The sequence below is a fragment of the Ammospiza caudacuta genome, chromosome 11, assembly GCF_027887145.1.
Source record: "Ammospiza caudacuta isolate bAmmCau1 chromosome 11, bAmmCau1.pri, whole genome shotgun sequence".
In the NCBI taxonomy this organism is placed as follows: Eukaryota; Metazoa; Chordata; class Aves; order Passeriformes; family Passerellidae; genus Ammospiza; species Ammospiza caudacuta.
The window spans coordinates 27,100,001-27,126,365 of NC_080603.1; the positions used below are offsets into that span (position 1 = coordinate 27,100,001).

Below are 26,365 nucleotides of genomic sequence, written 5' to 3' on the forward strand. Positions count from 1 at the left end.
AAGAAGTCAGTTCAGTATTTTAGTCTAAATAACTCCTTAGCCAAAGGAAGAACAGGCAATCCCAGCTGGGAGTGCTGCCATCACTACATGGGAATCTTGTGTCTGAAAAAGAGATGTGTCTATGCATTTATGCAATGAATAATAAATGCATTTCTTACGAATTAATCAACTAGTCTGTACATGTGCACAGCTAATCATAACAGAACCTCTTACTAATTAATCAGCAGATAAACCTCTACAAATCCTTCCCACTCCTCACTTCCATCCCACCAACCCGCTGGATCAGACTGCTGCTGCAGGGATCCAAGCACAAGTAGAAGCAGTGAGTGCATTTCCCACGAGCCCTCAGGGTGAACATTGCACTGATTTCAGCTCAGGCCCTGCCCCAGCCCACAGCCAGGTCTGTGTGAGCAGGACTGGGCTGACCCTCCCTGAGCCCCTCGGCTGAGCCTGTCCTCAGGATCCAGCATCCCCACACCTGCTGCCACTGACTGCTCCTCTCAGGACACTGCATTAGTGCTTGGCAAGTATTATGGCATTTTAATGATTAAAAAAAAATCAGATTGCATCTACACACAGCAGGGGCTACAAGGACAACTGGCAGAAGAAACATTCCCAATAAATTAAAATCTGGGCAGTGGGGAAAAGCAGATTTTTATCCCTCTTCAAAGCCTTGCACACATGCCAAATCCCTGCGTCCCCTCCTGCCCAGCCTTGGGGAGCAGCCCTGTGACTGGAGAGCCCTTGGGCTCCCTCCTCTGCAGCATCTCCAGCAGGTCAGAGGCACAGCTCAGCAATGGAGCCAGGGCAGAGCCAGGGCTGGAGATGAACTCTGGTAAAGCCCCGAGTGCAGCCTCAGAAATGCCCATTTTTAGCTCCAAGTGAGGAGAGGTGTCTTGGTGCAATGTTAAGAATCTTCTGCGATTCAGCTGCTGAAGGAAAACCACAAACATTCAGCCCCAAGTCCAACAAACATTTCTGTCCATGCTGTGGATCCATGGAAACGCTGTGGGTGGGAGCAGGGCTCACCCCGAGCTCCAGCACTGCTAACGAAATCAGGGGGAGCCTCATGCTCCTGCAGTCCTGGCAAGTGTGCAGGGAAAGGACAGCCCCAACACTTCATCCTTCCCAAACTTGTCTTTGCTAGGGCATAAAGAACCATCTTTTTAATTCTTCTGACAATTTGGAATCTTAACTGTGTTTGCCAGAAGTAAATCCTGTTTAACAAGCAGTTACTTGTTATTGGTAACCCATGGCAGAGACTCAAATAACTCCTGAACTCATTCCACAGCCAGGATCACGTTAAAAGTCACTGTGATTTGAGAACTGAACACAAAAACAGTTTTATACTGGGGAAGCTCTTACCTCTTCTTCTTGGTGATGATGAGGACATCATTGAAGAGGAAGAAGTACACCTGCTGCTTAGAGGTTCTTTTGGAAAAAAGTCCAGTGTCCTCTACATATGCTGTTAATTCACCCCTTTTCACCAACCACCGAGAAGAGGAAACCAATGGAAATGGCTGCAAGGCAAGAAAATCACATTGTAATCCTTCCCAATTAAAAAAAATTTAAAAAACAGACAACAGAGTACAATCTATTTGGGGAAAACGCTTGAATAAACCCAAAGCTCAGAGATTACAAACACAAAGAGGTTACCAAAGTTCAAGGGACTGCATCGTTGCTACAACACACAGGTTGCAGCTGCAAATACCTGGGAATCACTGGGGCACCTGTCATTGCTGCTCATGGAAAAGAGAAATGAACAGACCTGACTGATCTGCTCCCATGGGGCTGGAACAGGCTGTGAGAGCTCCTGAGGGCACCAAGCAAAGCCTGACCTCAGGAGTGTGTCTGCAGGGTGAGAGCAGCTCCTGAAGCACAGGGGACATGGGAGTGTCCCTGGTACCTCAGGGCTCCCCTTGGAGCAGAGGAGACGCTCCCCGTGCCAGTGCACTCCTTGGGGCAGAGCTGGCACCCTCTGTGCCAGTGCCAATGGGAAAGAGGGGACATGGGAGTGTCCTCGGCACCTCAGGGTTCTCCTTGGAGCAGAGCTGACACCCTCTGTGCCAGTGCCACCAGGACAGGTGGGCAGGGTGTACAAACAAAGCCTCCTCACCTGGGAGTGCAGCCTCCTTCCTTCCCCACCTCTGTGTGCTCTCCTTGGCAGCACCAAGGGAAGGCTCCCATGGCCCTGCTGCTCTCCTGAAGTGTCCCAGCTGCCTGTCAGGCTTTACTGAAAGGGCTGATGAGGGATCCTACAGCTGCTGTCTTTATCCAGCTCATGGATGGGGCAGGAGCTCCCTTTGCCCCAGCTGAGGGCCAACACCTGCAGCAGCTGCAGCAGAGGACCTGAGCTGCCTGCTGTGAAGCCTTGCCTTCATGAACCCAAATTATTGCCAGCTGCAGGAGACAGAGCCTGCATGAGGCCCTTTTGTCCCTCTGGGCCAGGAAGGTGGAAGGAGGGAGATGTGGGACTGTGCTGGTCACACAGACCCTGTGAGGCTGCCCCCAGACAGACACTCCAGGCAGACCAAGGTGATGAGCACAACTGCCTGTTTTCCCTCCATTTAAGCACCTTTCACACGCTTTAAACAACATCCCTTCATGCAGTTTGTTAGCTGCCTCCCCCATTCTGCATGAGTTGGCTTTTTGTCTCTGTTAATCCCTGGCCAAGCCAACTGCAGCCTGCCTGTACCTGCTGAGCCAAACCCAAACCCCGTGCTGGGACTGAGACCTCACTGCTGGAAGAACAAACACTGACTCCCTAAACAAACCCCACAGCTTCTCTTGTGCAAAAGATGCAAAATTTAAGAACAAAAACTGCTGAACCTTAATTAAAAATTGAATTCCACAGTTCAGCCATGTACACAAGCACCAGGAGGTTTGAGTCACTTCCCTTGGTTCCCATGAAGCTCTCCACAGTTACATCCAACTAAATAATAAACAAATCTCCAAAACTCTGTGAGACTGGGCAAGAACAGAAATACTTTAATTTATAATGGCCATAAAACAGAATTACAGTCCCATGATGATTGGTTTACAAGCAAAAAATACTTTTAAAAGTTCTATTTGAGGATGAACAAAAAATTCCTCTAATCTGTACTCCAAATGAGTTCATCCCATTTTCCTAATTGACTCTCTTCCAGAGACAGCTTGGTTTTTTCCTGAATTGCCAAAGGAGCAAATCACATGCACCATGTCCCTGCTGCAGAAAAGAGGCTCTCAGAAGTGAAAAATGCCTTGAACCAGAGCTGGGCTCCCCTGCCCTGGGGCCTGAGGGGCTGCAGGGCTGGGGCTTGGATGCAAAATGGGAAATCTCACACAAAAGGAAGGAAAGACAAAGCCCCAGGGCAGGTGGGGTCACCCAGGAGCCACAGAGCCCGAGGGACAGAGAGGGATAAATAAGAGACAGAGAGGGATAAATAAGGAACAGAGGGACCCCAGAGCCCGAGGGACTCCTGGGATCTGAGGGAACCTCGGAGCAGCTCAGCCCCCACTCTGGGCTGGACTCATCAAGATTGGAGTCTGGTACCCCCCATCAGGAAATGCTCTGGTGTCACTTGCCCAGAAGTGCTCTGTTTGTTGCTGCTGTTGCTATAAGCAAATATTATTGCTATCGATTTTTAGACAATATTTGAGAATAAAAATACTTTGGGCAAGTTGAAAACGTCTTTTTGGAGGCAGCATTTGCCCCAAGCCTGACCCAGGGCCTTTCAAGAGCTATGCTTTTAAAACCATGAACCAACCTCCACTCACTACATGCCTGATAATGAAACAATCTTCTGTCAAAAGAATCCCCACTGTGTAATGGTATCAGACATGAATTATAGCAATCAAAGACAGAAATGGGATTTTAGCGAACATTGAATAGAAACAATAAATGTACTTGAACAAAGTCTAATAAACCTCCCCTACCTATGGCTGGGTCTGCTGGTGTTTCCTACAAAAGACTGATAGTACAGGAAGTTTTTAATAGAAACCTGTGATATCCCACCCTTGAGGGGAAGGACAAACACCCCTGGGTCCCTCCCTTGCCTGGAAGTGTTTTCCCAGCACACCTTTCCCATCAGGTACATAAGCAAATCTGAGCAGTGAGCAGCAGCCTTTGGCCTCTCTCCTAATGCCAAAATTTTCACAGCAGTTTTATCTTTACAGCAAAGAATACTCTACACTCAGTATTTATTCAAAATCCCTTGTGCTGTAGCATCACCTTCTAATAAAATTAAAATACTTGACCAAAAGTTTTAATTTCTGTCATGCCACAACAGTTCACTTTTCCAGAATCACTGTGGGATATGACCATGCTGGTGATGCTCCCCTGTTCACTGTCCACGCTCCTCTCCTACCTTGATTTTGAATTCCAGCTGGGAGTTAATGGTGTACATCATCTCCGTCCTCTCCATCTTGCGGGCGCCCTCGTTGCACAGACGCACGAGCTGCAAACGGGACAGGGCTGAGCAGGGCCTGCAGCCCAGGAGCCTGCTGCTGCTGGGGAGGCACTGCTGGGGCACGGAGGCAGCAGGGCACAGAGGCACTGCTGGGGCACAGAGACACTGCTGGGGCACGGAGGCAGCAGGGCACAGAGGCACTGCTGGGGCACAGAGACACTGCTGGGGCACGGAGGCAGCAGGGCACAGAGCCCAGCAGGGGCACAGAGCCCAGCAGGGGCACAGAGCCCAACAGTGGCACTGCTGGGGCACGGAGCCAGCAGGGGCACACACCCCAACAGGGGCACAGAGACACTGCTGGGGCACACACCCCAACAGGGGCACCGCTGGGGCACGGAGGCAGCAGGGGCACATTGGCACTGCTGGGGCACGGAGGCAGCAGGGGCAGTGGCACTGCTGGGGCACGGAGGCAGCAGGGCACAGAGGCACTGCTGGGGCACACACCCCAACAGGGGCACTGCTGGGGCACGGAGGCAGCAGGGGCACATTGGCACTGCTGGGGCACGGAGGCAGCAGGGGCACAGTGGCACTGCTGGGGCACGGAGGCAGCAGGGCACAGAGGCACTTCAGGGGCACACATCCCAACAGGGGCACAGACCCCAGCAGGGGCACATCCACCTCACCATGGTGCTTCCAGGGCCACAGTGACCAGGCCTGGCCCTGTGGCTGCACCGCTCCCAGCTCCCCCTGACCCCAGTGATCCCACAGGAACCCCATCATTTGTGATTCTCCAGAGGGCTCAGCCCCATTCTGGCTGAGCAGAGCACTGCTCTGACCCAGGCTGATGATCAGCTCCACACACACACCTTCCTCCCAGCTGGATTCACTTGCCACACTGCTGCCCCACAAACCCAGAATCACCACAGTATCATCCATTTTGGGATCCCTTCCCAAGTAGGAGGCAGTAATTCTGCACAAACCCAATCCCCAGTGCCCTTCCTTAAATACAACAATGCAGAACTTTCAGTGCTCCTCCTGCCTGCAGTATTTATGCATGGAAAACATCAATTTTTCCCTGGAAGTACTCAGGAATTACTTGAGAGCATACCTTGCTGACTTCCTTCAGAGCCTGCTTGCAGTTCTCATATTTCGCTGAATCCTTGGGAGTTTTCTGGCAAATCGTCTGGAACAAAACATCAGTTACTTCAGAGGACCAAGCAGCACAGACTGCAACCCACAGAGATTTCACATCTTAACTGAAATCCAGGAGCTGAATCACAGCTGTGGACTGAGATAAAGAGGGAACTCCGGTCACTCAGTCACACTAAGGAAAGCCTCCCTGCAAATGTTTGGGAACGAAGTGATGAAAAACCTCTCAAGATGAGGTTTATACAAAAAACAAAACTGAAAGAGTGGGAAATAAAATGCTAGATTTGATTGTTTAGATTATTTCAGCCAAAGAGGGGAAGGAGGTATAGGAAAAAAAAAACCCAAGAAGGGGAAGGCACCCCCAGTGACACTTTGCAGGAATACTAGATTATTATTCCATTTTTTACCTAGAAACATACTGCAGAGAAGAGAGAATTCAATATCCATGAATGAACTAACTGTCCAGGTGATCAAATTACTAATTGCTCAATTTAAAAATATACAAACAAAATTATCAGTTCTGTTTTTGGCTCCCACCAGTGCTGGAATCTGAGCCTGATCACAATCTGCACTCCTGCTGGCGATCCAGCTCCTCACTTAGTCCTGGCACCTTAAGTGAAATACCCCAGCTCCTGGTGTGAATTCTGCCTGACAAACACCACGATGGCACCCCCATCACTCTGAGTCCCTGCACAGGGAGGGACAGCTCAGTGCCACTCACACACAGCTCCCTTGGGATGGAGTCCATCCTTCAGCTTGCCAGAGTATTCCCTGCCTAAGGGCCCTCACCATCCCACAGGACAGCAGGTCTTGTTTTTGAGCTGCAGGGTTCATTTCAATCCTAGCACTACATGCAATTCCTGGGCTGGTTCCTCCTGAGTTTCAGAACCATTCTGACCCTTTACTGTACAATTTCCCCACTAGAACATCCAAGTATTTGACTTGTGAATGGGGGAGCAGGAGGGCCCAGTCCCAGTCAGCAAAAAATGCAGCAGGAATCCATAATCCACAGCCCAGGAATGCTGTAAGGGAGAAGGCAGGAAGAGACTGGAGAGACCCAGAACTGAGATAATGTTAACAGTGTGAGAACAAGCAGCAGGAAAGAGGGAAGCAGGTGCTCTCACATCCATCAGCAAGGGGAGCCGAGTGACTCTCTGCATGGGGAGGATGAGGAAGGAGATCATGGGCAGGTTCCTGCAATCCTCGTGGGACTCGATCCGGGACAGCACCTCCTTAAACGCTGGGTTTGTGGCTCTGGGGGAAAGAGGATGGAACAATTCAATGGGATGTTCTCCCAAACGATTTTGTGAGTTGCTACATTTTAAATAAAATGATTTTATAAAAAGGAATGTTATTTTCAGGAGTCAGCCACCCCAGCCTTCAGCTTTATACTCTCAGACCCACCAGCCCCAGCACTGACATTAAAGCTCAGGAGCTGCCACCCCTGACTGTGAGGGCAGACCCAGGAGTGCCACTGTCCCACTGCGTGACACTGAACTGCCAGAGGAAGGGGAGTGTGAGCCATGACCTGGCAGGAGGAGGTGCCCAGCAGGGCCAGCCCAGCCCGGCTGGGAGCTACCCCAAACTGGGGTACCCAAAAGGGGCACCCAGAGCCCCCCGGCCCCGGGAGCCCTGCAGGGGGCTCTCCATGCTCACAGCAGTCTCTGCAGGGTGCGCTGCTGGTACACCTCGTTGGTGCAGTACTTGACGTAGGGGTCGAAGGTGGAGCCCGCGTGCCTCGCCACGATGTCGCTGATGTCCTCGATGAAAATGTTGTTCTGGTGCCTGGCCTCCAGCTCTTCAAAGAACCTGGGGGGTTAACATCCACTGCTCGCTTTTACATGCAAACAGCATCTTCCTCTCACAGCGTTCCCCTGACACAGCCCTGTTACCAACCCATGCCAGCTGGGCTGGCCTTGACAGGGCGAGGCCATCCCTCCTTTGGCAGGGCAGCGAGGGCAGGGCTGGCAGGGCACAGGACACGGCCCCAGGGCACAGGACACGGCCCCTGGCAGCTCAGCAGCAGCGCTGGCACAGCCACTTCCCACTCCCCCATGCCACAACCAAACAGCATCACTGAGCTGGTCAGACCAGAATTTCCAGAAACAGGGTTGGAAAATAAATGAAACGACTTCATACACACATAAACACATTTCCTCTTGCAATTAAAGGCAGCACAGCACCAGAAGTCCTCGATGGAGTACAGGTATGTGGGGCTCTGAGCCATGTGGTGGTGGAGCAGGACACGGTGCTCCACATCCTGCAGCCCTCCACCGGAACCGAACAGGGACTGGAAGCACTGAAATTGGGCACAGAACCCAAAATCCTGAGCTGGCCCTTCCCCTGACCATGCTGCTCTGACAGCTTCCCTGCTGTGTCTGTCCCACATGTGAGTCTGGCCACTGGATGCCTCCCACTGCTTTCTGCACTCCCAACGCTCCCAAAGCAGCAGCCCTGATTTCCATGGTGCCCACTGGAAATGCCCCACGGCTGGGGTGGAACAGCTCAGAGCAGCTCTGCAGGTCACCCCTCACACATGAAACGCTGCCCTGGCTGAAGCCTTTGTACACCAGCATTCACTGCAGGAACCCTCAACTTCCTGCAGTCAACAAGTTCATACAAAAATCCTCATACAGCACAGAAAATATCAAGGAAATACTCAGAACGCATGAGCTCACATTAAGCTCCAATATTTTGAAATCTGCTTTATTTAATTTCAGCCCTTTATTCAATTTTTTTATCGCTAACACTGGCTCTTCAAATCTGGCACCTTTTTCAAGTGATGCCCTCCACAGTTTGCTTTACAAACACACCTCAAACACGCCAGAGGAGCAGAACAGGCTGAGCAGCAGCTGAGTGTGTGCAGCAACAGAGCTTTACTAAATTAAGGCACTCTCCAGGTGTGCTCAGAAGCAGCTGCTGCACGGAGTGGCTGCCAGGCTCTCGGTGGGTCAGCAGAGCCACCGCAATCGAGTGGATTTTGGTCTGGTTTTGGGTTTTGTGATGTTCTGACGCAGGAAGTGCAGATGGACTGGCTGACTAACAGGGCTCAGGGTTTGTTCCGGCCCTGTCACTGCAGCAGCAGAGCCCTGAGCACCTCCTGTGCCCCACACAGCCCCTGCAGGGCACGGCACATCCCGAGCTGCCACAGACCCGTCCTGTGCCGGGGGCTTGGGTTCAGTGCCAGGGCCAGCCCCAAGGGGCACACAAATAATAAAATTACAGAAAAAAGAGCCTGTAAGTATGGAGCCTGCAGTGTCTCAGGAGGCACAGCAGAGCCCCATCCCACACTGGGATTTGTTTCTCTCTGCTCAGACATGTTTATGGCTGGGAGAACCTCCCACTGCTGCCAATTCACTTTGCTCAGGAAACGAGGAAATCCAACATTTCCTGCTGTGCTATGGCACACTGACAAGGTGTTGGACCCTGCTGGGCCACAGCTTCCACCTTTAGAATTTATCTGGCGCTTCATCAGTGACATCAGCACAGACAGTCCCTGTAAGAACAGTAAAGACATGGGAGAGGAGAAGACAGAAAAAAAAAAGAAAAGAAAAAAGGGAAAAGAGAGACAAACAGGAGCAGTATATCAAAGTCCCATCTCCCAATACGTCCCATAAGGAAATCCTGCATCCAAGTTTGAATCAAAAGCTGTAGTTTTCCATATCCAATCTGCTAATTATTGGATACAATCAGTGAACCAGACACATCATAAACCCTTTCACTTACAATTTCAGGATAGATTCTGCCATAGAGCTCAAGACTGAGGGATGGAATGATTCCATTCAATTTAACCAACAAGGAATTTGCTGTGATGTGTGCAGCTATTTTTGCTGAATGTCAGAAGGATTTACTTCAAACATCTCTTTGTTAAATCCAGGACTTTTCTGGTTAAAGTTAGATCCAATTCAGAGAAAGTCAAACAGCACTGTAGGACAGAATTTCATTTCCCTCATCTTGTCCTTACACTGTTTAAAGAACCATCCACTCTGCAGCACTCCTGAAGGCCGAGGGCCAAATTCAAAATGCAGGTTTAGCTCCAGGGTGCTGCTGGCACCAGCAGGGACAGAAACCAGGGGAGGGGCAGCAAGCAGAACTCAGCCTCTTCCCCTGGAGATAGGGGCTGTGATATGTGCAGCTGTTACCAGAGTAACAACTGCCACCTTGAGATAACTTCAGCCAGAGGCAACAGAGATTTCTGATTAACCTCTCCAAATCTGAACCTTCTCATCAGGGACAGAAGCTGAACATCTGCAACATGACTGTCATTTAGGGAAGGGGAGGGGGATTTAAAATAGTGAAAATAGGAAAAATAGTCTTATTTCCATAGAATCTTCATGCTGAATCAAAATAAAAAAGGGCTGGAGAGAGGGTTATTAAAGTGCAGAAGTGAAATCAGTTTGAGTTCCCACAATCTCAGTAATGGAAGCCAACACACATTACTGCTGCACACACAAATGTACACACACAAATGTAACACCTGGGCCTGCAGACTGAGAGCCCACAAAGCTCCTTTCACTGGGCAAGGGCCAGGCAGGGGCAGCTGGCCCTACAGCCTGTGTGCCCCCTGTGTGCCCCCCGTGCCCAGCCCCAGGCTGTGGGAACATGAAATGGGAATGTCTGCAAGTCATGAACCCAGCACAACCACAGTGCTCAATCCTGTCACTCTGCGACGAAAACAGAGTTTAAAACCTGACAGAATCTGTTAAAATGGTTTTGTCAGGATCTTTTCCTGCCAATGCTGCTCTGGTATCACAGAATCATCTGCCTTTTGCTGGTCTAATGGCAGAGAAGGCACAAATGCTAAAGCTTTCCTTCTTCCTATTAACTGGGGATGTGACCCTGCAGACCAACTGCTCCTGAAGACTAGAAAATTAGAAAAAAAATTAGAAAATTCCCTAATTTCCCTGGGACTCCTCTTTCCCCAGAGAGGCTCCTGGGGAGCTGTCTGACCTGACAGAGATTTCTCAGGCTGCATTCCTGGCTCACTCCTGGCTCAGCTGCTCCCTGGCATCCCCACAGCCCAGCCCAACAGCCCCTGACCAGTGAGAGTTCCAGCCCATCACACAAGGGTCAATGAGCTCCAGCTCTCTGAAGCCACCTTCCAGGAGTTCCCACAAACACACACAGCAGGTGCTGCACAGGTTATCCATCCCCACTCCTCTGCCACAGACATTCCAGGGAGCTCCCAGAGGCACAGACAGTCTCTGCTCTCTGCATTCTTCTCCCAACAAAGGCAGCTTTGTTCCCCCAGGAATGCCCTGTCAGGCACTACAGCCCCATCCTGGTGTTACCGGAGAGTTTCCATTAAACGTGTTCCAGGTCAAAGTTCCTAGACAGAGGCTTTAAGCAGTTTCAAATAAAGGTTTTTATGAAGTATTTTCATCAGCACAGGTTCTTCAGCTCACCAATCTTTTGTCCCAGCAACCAAAACCACTGGTAACTACACTAATACTCAGGTTTTGTACTAGGCAAAGGCTGCTTAAAAACCAGCAGAATGGGAGAGACTCCATTTTAAAGTGAAAAGGTGGATTTTGTTACTTTGAAATCCCTTGAAAACAGAAAGCAGCAGTTTGGAGATACCAGGCTGGTATCTGGTTTAAAATCACTTCCATTGTTTACAGAAATGACGTTGCTCAAAGCCAGCACAGTTTTGTTTTAGTTTAACAGTATTGCAAAACTTGGGAGATAAATTATGTTTTCCTTTAGGTTTAAAAAGGAGTTATGACTTCTGATTTTACCCCAAGTCATAAAAATCCAAGTTCTAAAACCATGAGACTTCACACACAAGAAAGAATAAGATAACTCTAGGCTAATGTGGTATTTTTCCATCCCTTTTTTTCCTCTCCCTCCCACTTCCTTTGAAGACTATTAATCAAAAGGGATGTTAGAGTTCCCCTAAGAGCATTGCTCTCCCCATCCCCATGGTCCTTTACTTTCACAACTCACACTGTGTAAGGAGCACCTGTAAAAGGAACTTTTCCTGGAAAATGAAGCCTTTGATGAGCTGCACTCCCTGACACCAGTGCCACCAGACTGGGGTGGCTCTGGGGCCACACAACCCCAGCCTCTGACAAAAGAGCTCAACTGCACGAGACAAAGAAGGGGGGTAGGGAGGGAGAAAGGAAGGGTCCCCAGCCAAACCCAAACATTCTCCTGCTCTGTAGCTCCTGAACTGGGTTTGCACTTGACACAGCACATCAGCCTCCAAAAAACAAGATCTTACTGCTGCATGAACTTCAGAAGACAAAAGTCAAACTGCTGCACAACAGATGTTAAATTCCACAGACTTTGTGGTGTCTCAGAGAAAAAAAGCCAAGAAATGACTTTACTGTGACTGGGGACATGGACCTTCACAAGTTTCACCAAGGTAAATGAGGGTTTAATGCTAAAGAATTCACAAAGGGGACAAAAGAAGGGGGAGCAAAATAAAAAACCATACAGAATCCTTGTTCAACCCTCAGCCCTCTTCTGAAAGGAGCCCAATATTTCTCTGTTCCACAGGTAAAGAGATCCATGTAAAGCTGTACAGAGCCACAGCTGTGAGCACTCAGTACCTTCACCAGCCACTGCAGCCGCTGTGCTCACTGCAGACTGCAAATCAGGGACAGGAAAAGCAACACAGACAGTCTGATGCTTTAGTTATGTGGAATACATAATCCACCTGCTGCTGTGAACAGAACAAATTGCAAGGAAGCCAAGCCACTTCCAGTAACTTTGTGAAAGAGAGTGTGAAGTACTCTGAGAGCACATACATATGCATGTCCTGGATTAAATAACACTGGCAGTAATTACCAGCCAGCAACAAGACTCCTCTGCACTTGTATCTTGTAAGATCTGCCATTTCCTCCTCTCTAGGCACTATCTGCAGTGTCTGTTTGCCTGGCTGCAGACTGAAGGAATGTGCCCCAAAGCAGCAGAGCAGTGATGCCCGTGGCAGCAGAGCCAGGCCCTGGTGCTCACAGGGGTGGGTGAGGGTCCCAGAGATGCCCCTGGCAGCAGAGCCAGGCCCTGGTGCTCACACAGGCCTGAGTGACAGTCACACCTCAGGACAGCACCTCTGCACCACCTGGCACCAGCCAGCTCTGCAGGGCAAGCATGGAACTCCAGCTCCAGCTCAACAGCTCAGCAGGGCACACTGAGCTTTATCTGATGCCCTGCAAGGAGCAGGTCTGAATGCCTGAGCAGCATTTAGCCCACAACTGCTCACATCTGAAGGATGCTGATTCCCACTATGATTCACTCTGTGGTTCCCTTCCCTCCCATTTTCAGACACACCAGTCCCAGGCCAGCCCTGCTCACACTGCTGTGCAGATCTCTGCCACTTGTACTTCCCACCTGCAAACCAGCAGGAGTTTGGGAAGAAATGCCCACCACTAAAATGGATAACTCAGCATCCAAAGAGAAACCTGCTGCTGTGCTTAAGGATGCACAGCTCTGGTAAGTACAGAAATGCCACACTCACTTTTTGCTTGCTTCATAAACATCCGTGATGTTGGAGAAGAGGTGGTGGCTCTCTGTTTTGGTCATTGTGAGGCTCAGTTCCCTGGAATTTTTAAACATCCGGATCAGAATCTCCAGGCTCAGCAAATAGGAGTGCTCAGAAGATATCACCTCAAATATTGCCTGCAAAGTGAAGGGGGGAAAGAAGATACTTGCTAGTGACTGGGCTTTTTTCCTTAAAAACAAAAAGAAAATGTTGAGCAGGAGTGCAAAGCAAAGTTTTGGATGTAAGCTAGAGATTATGACTTAAATATTCATCTCTGTAATAGTTGCATCATTAATTATAAATAAGTTATTTAATACTAGGAAAAAAGTCTTTGTTAACAAGTCTATATTCAGAGTTTTCAATGCAACTGCAAACAGGAGACAGAAGAGAATTCAACACAGGTGTGACCCCAAGAGCAGAGCAGTGAGGCTGGAGGGAGCAGGCTGAGGTCCCTGGTGGAGCTCTTCCCAGGCTGGGAACAAGTCACCAGCACAGCAGGAACGGGGCAGACACTCTGCTCCTGGTGTGCAAGGAAGGCAGAGAGAATCACCTGACCCTGAGCCCAGCACATTGTGGAGAACAAAATCCAGAGCAGGGCGCCTGACACACGGCCAGGGGCTGGGGCAGCTCCCTGGTGCCTGCTGGGCACTGCTGGGGGGCACCTGGAGCCACACTGGGGTTCCTCTGCACAGAGCGGGGTCAGGGCACGTGTGAACCCCAAGGACAGTTACGCTCTCAGGGGGCAGTGGGCACCCTGCAGCTGCTACACACACACAGCACCTTAGGCTTGCAAGGGAACACCTACTGAAAATAGGTCAAACCAGTCTGAGACACATTTTCTTTAGCCGAAAAATGCACGGATACCCATCTCACTAACAGATTCTGAAAGATGGGATGTGTATGAAGACAGGACATGGACATTAATCAAGGCAGAAGACAAACAAATATATTTTTCTGCAGTGATAATGTATATAACTATAAAATAATCTAATAGGCTCTAAAAAGCAATTCAAAGAACGGATAAAGAATACATGATAAAAGGCAGTTTAAAAGAAATACAGCAAAAGCATGAATTGGTAATGTACCTACAGCTTAAAAATATTTATTTAGGCTCCCACTGAAAGAACTGCCCTCTAAAATTCAAATTAAAACCCCTCAGGCATGAAAAAGTTTTTTGGTAACATTGAAGACTTTACATTTAAAAGGAATCCAAAGAACTTGTTCTTTTTGAAAGGATGCAAGTATGGCTCCAGGAAACACTGACTAAGGGCTCCTAAAGGATATCACTGAAATACATGCCTTGTCTCAAAAGCTTCCCAGCAGGAGGAGGCTGAGCCATGTCCTGAAGAGGAAAGAAGGCACTGGGGCAGATTGCCATGGCAGGCAATGCTGCAGGGCTCCTAGCCAAGCCCTGCTTGCTGGGGAAGGACACACCTGGGGAGGAGCTGCAGGGACACAGCTGCCCTGGCCAGGCTTGGCAAGCTCCCCTTCCCTGGGACACAGCCCTGCAGGGAGGAACGGGGGCACAGCACAGGGACAGGACACAGGGGCAAAGGGGACAGGGAAAGTGGGTGGAGAGGACACAGGAGCAAAGGGGAGAAGGAAAATGGATGGAGAGGACACAAGGAGAAAGGGACAAGGAAAGTGGATGGAGAGGACACAGGAGCAAAGGGGACAAGGAAAGTGGATGGAGAGGACACAGGAGCAAAGGGGACAGGGAAAGTGGATGGAGAGGACACAGGAGCAAAGGGGACAAGGAAAGTGGATGGAGAGGACACAGGAGAAAAGGGGACAAGGAAAGTGGATGGAGAGGACACAGGAGCAAAGGGGACAGGGAAAGTGGATGGAGAGGACACAGGAGCAAAGGGGACAAGGAAACTGGATGGAGAGGACACAAGGAGAAAGGGACAAGGAAAGTGGATGGAGAGGACACAGGAGCAAAGGGGACAGGGAAAATGGATGGAGAGGACACAAGGAGCAAAGGGGAGAAGGAAAATGGATGGAGAGGACACAGGAGCAAAGGGGACAAGGAAAGTGGATGGAGAGGACACAGGAGCAAAGGGGACAGGGAAAACGGATGGAGAGGACACAGGAGCAAAGGGCAGAGAGAGAACAGACAAGCACCCTGATGCTGCTGCTGCCATCAGGGAGCCCCTGCCCTGCTGCAGGGCTCAGGGACCAGCTGGGCTCCAGCAGGCACACCCCGTGCCCAGCACTGCCCACAGGGGTAGGTGCAGCCCAGAGGCTCTGTAAAAGCTGCTCTTTGCTCCCCACTGCTATGGAAACTCCTGTGCCACATTTCCTTCCCCTCTGGGAGTCCCTGTCACCCCTTCCCTGGCACAGCAGCGACCCTGGTGCTGCCAGGCTGGAGCAGCCCAGGAGCCCCTGGCATGGACACAGGCACCTCAGCACACTCTGGGATCATTTTTTCTCCCTGGGGAGAGAGGAGACTTCACTGGAGAGCAGGAAGGCAAGCAATGAACTCTTATCAACAACCAGAGCTCTGAGGCAGGCATGCAGTGCAGCCCTGAGCAGCAGCCCCAAAACACAGAGTACCTCCTGTCTCTTCCTTTCCTCCTGGCTGATGGCTTCTGACAGGCCGTTCTTCTTCACCTGAAAAGACAAATCAATCGATGTTTTAATACCTTTTGTGGGAAAATGGGATTAAAAAGAGAGACAGGACTATCAAAACCTAGAAAGCAAAGCACCAAGGAGGGCCTGGCTCTACAGGAGTTCTAAACACAGGACCCAGATCAGGAGGGACACCAGGGCAAGGGAAAGGAAAGGGCACAGCACCACACATGTGGAAAGCCCTGCTCTCTTTGTGGAGCAGAGGCACATCACAGACACCAGACCCACATCCATTTCTGTCAGTCTTCTCCTAATATGCTATCACCAACAGCTTTCTCTTCTTGCTCCACCTGCTCCCTGGCATTTTAAAGGATATATTATTCCTCATTTTACTCCTGCACAGCAGGCCCCACAATGCTGGGCAGCAGGAATAAGGAGGTGCCACACTCTGGTCTGCACACCAAAGCACAGTCACAGGTAAATGCCTGTGGAAGTTACAGCAACATTCCAGTGTGGGAGCCACCAGCCTATGGAACACAACTCCCAGACCCCCACAGCACCACGAGCAGACACTTCTGGATGCTGAGCAAGAGCTAATTAGATGGCTTTTTATTTAACAATCAAAGTACATCTTAATCAGGAGCCTGAAAGCTTCAGAGCATTCCTGAGGAAGTGCAATGGCACTGAAAGGTGCAATGTAACTTTTTTCTGGATGCCGTGGAAGAGTTTTCTAAAAATACACAGCACAGGAAATAGCTGGGAACACATCCCCCAGATTTCAGTGCTCCCTGTTAACACAGACAGTGCCAGAGTGCAGGGAGCTCCACGGGGCACCTGCTGAATTCCTGCTCCAAACTGCAGCTGGCACACACAGGTGTGTCCCACTAAGTACACAGCAATTCAGGGCACATGAACTCACAGCCAAGGGCCCAGCCTGACACTCCCCACCAGCAGCAACACTTCCAAAAGACAGAGACCCAGATATGGAGACTGCTCTGGCCATTTCTGCCAAAGAAAATTCAATACCTAATTTTGATGTGTCCAAAATCTTTAAGCTGAAGTAATCTAAAGAAACATCACATGTGTGATACTAAGCAAACAAAAACTTCATTTAAGCTAAGAATATGATCAGAAGGAATGGAAGAAGCCCAACATCACTGCTACCAACACTGGACTGGCTTCTCCTCAGCAATGACTGATTCAACCATGGAGGTGAGAAGCAAAGGATGAGAGGAGGACAGGTGAACTCCATTCAGGGACAAAAAGTGCCTTCAAAATGAGAAGGTGCTGAAAGGGGGAACTCAACAGGAATCTACAAAGTGGCTGCACCACAGCCAAAGTGACCACAAGCCCTTTCGTACAGGGAGAGAAAGGTGCAGACATCAGCCCTGAAGGCCCCAGAGAGTCACACCAGGGGTCTGGGCTGGTACCACGGAGGGGAGGCAGCCCTGGACAGTGACCCTGGGAGTGACCCTGCACAGTGACCCTGCACAGTGACCCTGCACAGTGACCCTGGTAGGGGGCAGCCCTGCACAGTGACCTGTGAGTGACCCTGCACAGTGACCCTGCACAGTGACCCTGGGAGGGGGCAGCCCTGGACAGTGACCCTGGGAGTGGCCCTGGAAGGGGGCAGCCCTGCACAGTGACCTGTGAGTGACCCTGCACAGTGACCCTGCACAGTGGCCCTGGGAGGGGGCAGCCCTGGACAGTGACCTGTGGGTAGCCCTGCACAGTGACCCTGCACAGTGACCCTGCACAGTGACCCTGGAAGGGAGTGGCCCTGCACAGTGACCCTGCACAGTGACCCTGGGAGTGGCCCTGGGAGGGGGCAGCCCTGGACAGTGACCTGTGAGTGACTCTGCACAGTGACCCTGCACAGTGACCCTGCACAGTGACCTGTGAGTGACCCTGCACAGTGACCCTGCACAGTGACCCTGCACAGTGACCCTGGGAGGGGGCAGCCCTGGACAGTGACCTGTGAGTGGCTCCCTAAAGCCACTCACAGCACCTGAATTTTACATGAATGAGAAACCAGTCACATCTGAGATCAGCATGTGTGAATTCACTTCAGGAAGACAGAAACACCCTTTTTATCACTGTTCTCATGAAGAATCTGAGCACTCCATACCTGAAGGGCACTACCCTCAGGCACAGCGTGGAGGGAGCTGCAGCACTGCCAGGGCAGCCTCCCGCAGACAGAGGGGATTCTCTGCCCCTGCCCTCACTTTCCCAGCACAGGCACTGCTCACGAACACCACAGGCATTCTCCTCCTCCTTTCCTAGCATGTGCTGAAACCCAGGACTGACATTTTCCAGCTGACTTCCTGCAACAACTCCAGACTCACTTTTCAACTTCTTAATACACATTGACAGCATGTAATTTTTCCAGAGTTATAAACACAGTCACTATGAGTCTCACATTCCCAGATTTTGTTTTCTCCATGCACCACCTTCTCCCATATAATCCCCACTTCCAATTTTGCAAATCAAATACAGACAGTGCACAAGTTTGTGTGTGAGGAGCAGTAAAGAACAAGCCAGTTTCTCTAAGTGAAGCACAGCATAGTTCTCCTCCTGAGATGGTCCTCATGCTATTTCTGTCTCAAAGCAAATTAGTGTTTTGAAATTATCATTATTATTACTAAATAGCGTTCCTTCCAAAATACCTCAGCTGTTGAACATTTAACTGCTAGTTTGCCCAGAAGGCAGAAAAAACAATTTGACTTCATTATAAACACTTTTTTTTTTGCAACATGAAGCCAATGAACTGTATTTTAAGTATCTGATTGTTGGAAAAAGAAAATTAATGCACGTATTTACAAAACCACATTGTCTTGCCTTCATTATAATTACCGAATCAGAGATGTTCATCTTTCAATACTTTAAAGTGCAAAGGATCATCAGCATCTGTAAGAAGCTCTGCTAATCAGACCATCTAACCAGCCTTTGGGGCGCTCCCTGAGGCTTAATCCCTCATTTATTGGGATATACAGAGCTGATGGTCAAATACTCCAGGCGATCTTGTCATGGCATAATCTCTCTAATGCCTGAGATGAGCATCTACAACATCCTACAAGTTACATTAACAAAAAACAACCCCAAACCCTTCATTATAGGGATATCCCTCCAGAAGGCACAGAAATGGTCCAGAATTTTTATGGTTCCTTCAGTCCCAAAATCCCATGTACAGGAAAGAGCTGTGGCAGTAGCAGCTGCTATCAGTGATCTGTCAGGCTGTGAGCAGGGAAGGCAGTGAGACTGCAGCCCTGAGCAGAAGAGCTGAATTCACTTTGTTTAACGATGCTGCTCTGCCAAGGCCCTGCAGACACTTCCCAGCCTGTGCAAGGGACAGCACAGCACCACCAGCTCTGCTCTGCACTTCTCAAAACGCTTTCCATTAAACATCTGCACTCGAGCCAGCCTAAGAGCTGCTGTGCAGTGATACAGAACAATTCAGCAGCAACTTGTTTGAAACTAACTGAAGCCTTTCTTTAGTATAATTCACCCTTTTAGTGAACTCACACAACTCTTTTTTTAATGAATCAGTAAAGTTGTGTCTTTGCCAAGTACAGGACTCTAAAATGAACTTGGTTTCATTGTTTTTTATGTGAAACAAAGACCAGTAACTGACTGGGACCTCCATGTCGTTGTTATAAAGTGACAAAGATGATGACAAATTTCAGCCAAAAACTCCAGCAGCGAGTAAGAGAAGACTTTGCTTCAACCCACCCTGAGATGCTGTCTCTGGCCATACAACTCACCACAGAGAGCTGGCTCCACGTCGACCTCAGGGGCTTATAGTGAAAAACAACCTTGTCATCCAACTTCTGCTCTTGGGGCTCAGACTCTTCATCAGAATCTATGTCCAGAGCTTTTTCCTTATAGTTCTGATATAATACAGCATTTTCTGTCAAATAACAACAGTATGTCAGTCATTGCTAGAAAGTTAGTTTAGTTGGTCTCATAAAAATTTAAACTAACATTTAAACAATGGAAGAAACCAAAGTGTCACTGTGCTGCTCACACTCCACGAGACAAAGATCGCAACTGATTTGGCTGGACAATGGTGCAGTACAGTGACAATGGATCACTGTACCCAAAGATCCTCCCAGACCGAATTAAAGAACAGATGTGGCCTTTGTCAAGAAAAAAAATAGCAAACAATTTTTTCTTCCTTGGTTTGCTGTACCCAGTTCTGTAATTAACCAGCAATTAGAAAACAGGATTGTGTGTCAGTGGAGCAGCCACTGAGTGCAGGTCTCACTATTTTCATGTCCAGGAAAAGCACACTGCCCAGGCCAACCCTTCTTCTGTCAACTCTAAATACTGTCTTCACATTTCACTGTTTCCCAGTTTCAGAGATCTGAGGTCAGAACTATTCCAAATAGAAAGTTAAAAGACAAAGCCTGTCTGAGTAAGCAGGAGACCTATGAACCTTCAGACCAAATACCCTCCTGGTGTATTTGAGTTGTGCCATCATTAATGGAGAACTATCAGAGGCAAAGGAACACAGGCATGGAGCACTCCCATTGCTTCCCAGCCTCCCTGGTCACACACCCCTGGCAACAGCAGTGAGCAAGGACAGAAATTCTACACCACAAAAACCCACAGGCCAACTCAGCCATTAAGCAGGCAGGCTCTGAAAGGTACTTTTAGATGGGCCAGGCTTTGGATAACATCCAATCTTCCCCTACAAGAGAAGGGGGAACTGAAGTGGAAGTTTAGCTGCTCCAGGCAGGGCCCCAACTCCTGCAGCCCCTCACCTGGCTGGGTGGGTCTGTCCCACCTGCTCAGACCAGGTGTGGCCCTTGGAGCAACTCTGGGGAAGGGCCTGTCGAGTTTATACACTTTTAACTGAGGAAACTGTCACAGCAACTGAATTGTGGGAGGCATTCCAGAGAAAGTTAATAGCTGGTATCACCCCAGACAGACGGGACCATTGAAGAGAATCCAGAAAACATCATCAGGAGATAGCGTGAGAAGAGATAAAAATAAAGAGTAGGAAAGGGGATGATGCAAAGAGAACACAGTGGGAAGCTCTGAAAACCGAAACAAGAGGAAGGTAACACAGCTGAGATGACCTCAAAGAGGCATTAAACAGGGAAAAGCCACGAGACTAGCAGTTATTATAACAGAACTTCTGTGGACTTATCATAGATGTTTTCTTGTTGAAGTATCAGGAAAAGCAGCAAACTTGGCAAACCCAGAATTAACAAGTACCACAAAAATACAGCTCCACAGACAGTGTTCTCCTGACACTTATATCTGAAGCCTAAGCAGCAAGAAATGAAAATGCTTACAGAGCCCAAGGGCTGAGCCCAGCACCCCGAGCTGATGAGAAGGCACAAACAGCTGTGTGACCCCCAGCCCAGGGTAATGACTCAGGTGTGTGCTGCAGGGAGGGCCCAAACCCCTGATGGATCAGATGTCCTGCACCTGGGCACAGCCCCAGAACAGGCAGGAGGGCAGTCCCACCTGGAGGAGCTAACTGTGCAACTGCACAGAGCTGTCAGGGCTGAGGCAAACACAGCCAACAGCTCCGGTTTGGGGAGGGCAGGAGCTTATGCGGAGAAGAAGCCCTTGACACACCTTTTAGTCTGTCACTTCATAGTCTTTAAAATAGCCCTAAGGTAGGTCTAGTGCCAAAATTATAGTCCCAAATCTCAGCTGCATTACTGAAAAAGAAGGTACTGAGTCTTTGACTCCGTACAAAGGATGTGAGCAAAACGATCCTGAAGTTCATTTCCCTTGGGAGTTATTAGCAAGTCTGGACAGAACAGGACTCACCTTCCCCATCAAACGTCCCTTGTCCTTTCAGCATCTTCTGCAGGTAATTTTAAGAGAAAAGAGAGATATGTTAGAAGGAGGAGAATGCAAAATAATCACAGTAACAAGAATGTCTGTTTTATTCAAGACTTGGGCACCAGATCAACAGGGCCTAATCTGTAAACTTCATGTGTCGGACAAGAGTTCAGTAAAAACAATTGTGTCACGAGAGAAAGTGAAAAGCTACACTAGTTTCATTTCTCTCATGCCTTGTTTAGATGTGTTTTCCCTGTGTTTCAAAAACAGACTGCACTGGCTGGAGAGGGGTTCAGTGAACTCGGCTCATCCCTCTGTCCCAGGGCTGTCTGCAGAGGCGCAGCACTGAGAGGCTGCCCTTCCCCTCTGCAAACAAAACCACTCTGAGCACTGTGTAAAGGAGCCTTCTGAGAGCACAACAAACCCCTGAAATAAAACAGCTGCTCTCGTGCAACAAGTCCCAGGGCCAAGAGTCTATTTCATAAAACACCACTTGCAGAGAACTCTGTGAGGACAACACAGTTTCATGTCCTCCTATCTTAAACTTAACTCACTGTTTTAAGTCTACTACCAAACCAAACCACACTTTGCAGCTGTTGACAAATTCATCAATTTCTATTTCGCTGTTTGCAGTGTTTTCACAGAAGCATCCACTACCGTAATTTCAAACTGGCTGAAAACTGCTATAAAGCTGATAATTATTTTAAAAGCTACAGCATCAGCTCTTGGATGTACTTCATTACACAGAAATCTGTGAATACATTTCATACAGTAACAAGTTATATCTAAAATAAGGAAATACAATATTACATTATGATAAGTGAAAGAACACTATCAGTATGTCTTTACAATTTAATACATTAACATTCAATGTAACTCTACTACAGAATTCCTAGGGATTACAACCAAGATTTAAAAACAGGCATGCTGCTTTTACTTTCAGGCATTAAAACACCTGAAGTGATTTCTATCAATTTAAAAATCACTCAGTGATTTTAAAAAATACTTTAAAGGTAATGTCTCAGAGAAGTGAGGGAGGAAGTTCATTTTTCTGTCGCTATTCTAGCACACAGACTTTATTAAGACAATGTCCCTTTTTTTTCCTGTTTACTCCTTTCTGGGGAACAGGTTTTAAGCCCATGGTTCAGTTGTGAAAGCTGGAGAATCCAGCAGGAAAGGCGAGCAAGAGGCAGCTAGCAAAGGCTCTCCTGGGTTTCAACAGAGCCTTCCATCTCCAAGACCTCACTTGGAAAACAGCACTTTTAAAACTCACAGTCAAATGAAAAGTTTTGCGTTATCAAAAAAGCAATCTGAAAACTCCCAGCATTTATGAGAAATGCAGGATCAGCAGGGCCGCACTCCCACGGAGCCAACACCTTCACCTATCAGCACACCTTACCTTTATCCTCCCCAGGCTCGAGAACTTCTCCTTATCTTCAACCACCGCTTTCAGGATGGGCTGGGACATTCTGTTCTTCTTCTTGCAGTCGGCGGAGCCGTCCAGGTCCACGCCGCTGACCACGGCCCGGCGGTAGGACGTGGAGCGGAGCCCGCGCCGCAGCGCGCCCGGGCCGCCCTCGGGCTCGTCCTCGGGGTCGCTGCCCAGGGCCGGCCGGGGGGTCTCCACCAGGCTGCGCGCCTTGAGGCCCCGCTCGTGGCCCTGGGCGCGGCCCGCGGGCCGGCTCTCGGCCAGGCTGCGGGGGATCAGCTGCTGCGAGCCCACCCTGCGCGCCGCGGGGCTGTGCGTGCTCAGCAGCGCGGGGGGCTCCGCGCCCGCCACGGCCGATCCGCTCCCCAGGGACACCACCGGCTCCTCCGGGGGCCCGGCAGCCCGGCCGCGTCCAGGGGATCCTCCCGGCTCCTCCGGGGGCCCGGCAGCCCGGGGGCCGCGTCCAGGGGATCCTCCCGGCTCCTGCGGGGGCCCGGCAGCCCGGCCGTTCCTAGGGGATCCTCTCGGCTCCTCCGGGGGCTCACCAACCCGGGGGCACGGTGGGGGCTGAGCGCTGGCTCCGAACACGATCCGCTCCTGCCGCGGGGCCAGCGCGGGCAGCCCCGCTGTCCTGGGCGGCCGCGGCCGGCGGCCCTGCCCGCTGCCCGGCGGGGAGACGGTGCCGTTGGCGGTCGAACCGACGGGGCTGTCCGGTGGCAGGGCGAGCAGCCGGGAGCGCCGCTCCGGGGACAGCGCGGGGGAGCCCGGCGGCCGCACGGTCCCGTTGGACACCGATCCCATGGCGGGGCTGCCGGTGCCGGCGGGCTGAGTCGCGGGGAAGGCGCACCTGTCCTCCACGGGGAAGTCGGTGACGAGCACTCCGCTGGGGCTCTGGTACGACTGCGGCCGCGGCTTGCTCCAGGCGAGCGGCAGCGGGCGGGGGGTCGCTCGCCGCCTCCAGCGCGGCGCGGCGGGGCCCGCCGGGGGCTGCCCGTCCATCGCCGCCCGCCCGGCGCCGCTCGCCAGGGAGGCGGGCGCGGAGCGCGGCTCGTCCGCCGCCACAGCCCCGCCGGGCGCGGGGCCAGCGCGGGCCGGGCCGGCCGGGGAGGGCCGGGCAGAGGAGCACCGCCCGCTGCCGTGCCGCTCCCGCCCCACCTGCGGCTCGGCTGGGGGCGGGCGGAGCGGCGCTTCCGCCGCCGGCACGGCCGCTGCCCCGCCTGGGCCCTCCCCTGCCCCGCGCAGGTACCGGCGGGTCCGGCTGTGCCCCGGCTGTGCCCCGGCTGCGCCCGGGCCCTCCCCTGCCCCGCGCAGGTACCGGCGGGTCCGGCTGTGCCCCGGCTGTTCCCCGGCTGTGCCCCTGCCCCGTCTGGGCCCTCCCCTGCCCCGCGCAGGTACCGGCGGGTCCGGCTGTGCCCCGGCTGCGCCCGGGCCCGCGGGGTGAGCGGGGTGAGCTCTGGGCACGAGCCGGCCGCGTTACCGGGGTTGGCCGAGGAGAGCCGCGGGCAGCAGGGCAGCGCTGCCCGGCCCCCGGTTGGCGGCAGCGGCAGCCCGGTGCTTCCCGCGGCGGGACCCGCGGGTGTCCTGCCGGGAAAGGTGCTGGCTTGCACGCTTGGCACACGGCAGTGCCCCCAGCCGTGCCTCGGCCGTGCGGTGGTGCCGCCATCGGGACCCCCCGGCTGTGCCCCCACACCTGCCCGTTCTGTAGCGGCACCTGGCCGGCTGGCGCTGCCTTACTGCCGGCAGCGAGCTGGGAGAAAGCTGGGAAAGGAACAGCTTCGTGGTAAAAAAATGGGGCATCGACAAAGTACCTGCTGGGAATTCTGACAAACTACATCACCCTGAAAAACCTGTGTCTGTAAAAATGGTAAAACTTGGCTGTGACTTTGGGACAACATACAGCTTAAACATACATCAGTGGAGAGCAAAGTAGATTTTAAAAAGGAAAACAAAATATATGCTCGTTTCTGTGCCAGGGCAGGAGTTCTGTCGACTCTAGCAGCCCAGGCAAGGGTCTCTGCACTCCCAGGAGGGGAGAGCTTCCGCACAGAGTCCTGAAATAAAGAGACACGGGCATTTTTCTGCTCTGTTACATGCAGTAATAATTACAACATGCCCTTATTTTGCTCTCTGCTCCTCTACAGTTAAAATCTGTCTCTGCTTCCACTGGAAAAAAATAAGGAGTCCTGTGTTTTAAAAGCCATTTTGTCACAGCACAGGGAGCATCCGCATGAGAAATTAGCTCCGCTATTAAACGCCACATTGGCTAGGAATCTAAAATACAATATAGAATGCTTCCCTAGTACTGAATCATGAAGCTGGACTATTTGTCTGTCTCAAACGCACGAAAGGCAAAACCTAGGTGTGATTCTGCTCCTGTGTAATTGGCAGAGCAGAAATAGCTGGAATGTTTGGAGGTGCTGGAGGGCAGGCCCTGCCCGCACAGTGACAGCTCTGCACTCACCCACTTAGGCTCCTGGATGAACTTGAAGGGAGAAGGGACAGAAAAATATTGTTAGATTGGTAATTGTCCTCTCCATACTTGCAAGACTTGAATTTGCCAGATTTCATATATCACTGAATAAGATACAAAATTGGAGTAGATTGAAAGAGCTTTCTTGTCTTTTTAAATATATGAAAATTTAATTTATACTGAGTCTGTTAACAATCAGAAAAAATATAGAGTAAAATATAAGGATCAGACAACTCTGTGTACATCCACTTAAACTTCAGATGTATTATTAATTCTTCTGCCAGAAGAGCCCAGTAAAACAAAAAAATCTTGCTAAGAATCCAATTAAGCAATGCAGAAAGAAATTAAAATGAACAAATGTGTATGTCCACAAATGAGACAAGACTGCAAATTGCCACTCCATCTTCAAACAGTCAGAGCTGAAGGGAGAAGCCACAGGCAGAACCTAAGATGCTGGTTTAGTTGTCACTTGGGATTTCCCAATGAATTATTTCTAAAATTATCTCTCAACTTTCCACGTGCAATTGCCAAGGTATTGGATATAGTTGCAGCATATTACTTAACTCATAAATCCTAATTATTAATGACTGAGGTAATCAGCTTTTACAAGATTATTCTCTTGCACATACTTATTCACTGTGCTACAATTACAGGAATAATTTTGATTCCTGAACAGCCACCTCAGTGGCTTTCATGCACAGTGAAAGAGAAACAAAACCTTACAATAAGATTGCCATCATAAGAAAAGTAAAATCAACTCTGTAATTTAAGAGAAGAAAGAAATGTACACGTGGTTATTAAGCCTTCTGACAAAGGCAGGGATTCACTGAAATCCCAAACTCAGCGCCCAGGCAGGCCAGCGAGTCCTTCCCTGGGGCAGCTCCCTGCCCAGCACACAGCCTGCAGTGCTGCACCCTTGGCATGGGCGCAGGAACCTGCAGGGCAGCCTCCCACCCATTCCACAGCACTCCAGGTAACCCACATGTGGAACCTTGAGCATCTGTGAGGGAGAGCTCCCATTTCCCAGCCACAGGACCTGAAAGCTGGTGGCAGGAATCAGCACCAAACCA

The 26,365-nt window shown here is 50.5% G+C and overlaps 1 protein-coding gene across 2 annotated transcripts in view; it reads right to left on the bottom strand.

Annotated features, from left to right (window-relative positions):
* Positions 1-23,824, bottom strand: part of ARHGEF26 (Rho guanine nucleotide exchange factor 26) — a 28,947-nt gene extending 5,123 nt beyond the window's left edge. Inside the window, exons 1-10 of one of the 2 annotated variants that reach the window (XM_058812530.1) lie at positions 22,796-23,824; positions 21,382-21,418; positions 19,356-19,501; positions 15,580-15,636; positions 13,000-13,160; positions 7,194-7,346; positions 6,662-6,791; positions 5,497-5,571; positions 4,347-4,436; positions 1,366-1,520 (exon numbers count right to left, since the gene is read on the bottom strand). In XM_058812530.1, coding sequence (XP_058668513.1) covers positions 1,366-1,520; positions 4,347-4,436; positions 5,497-5,571; positions 6,662-6,791; positions 7,194-7,346; positions 13,000-13,160; positions 15,580-15,636; positions 19,356-19,501; positions 21,382-21,418; positions 22,796-23,824 — 2,033 coding nt within the window. The remainder of the gene's footprint in view (positions 1-1,365; positions 1,521-4,346; positions 4,437-5,496; positions 5,572-6,661; positions 6,792-7,193; positions 7,347-12,999; positions 13,161-15,579; positions 15,637-19,355; positions 19,502-21,381; positions 21,419-22,795) is intronic. The other variant, XM_058812531.1, reaches the window with a different exon arrangement.
* Positions 23,825-26,365: the final 2,541 nt, after the last annotated feature.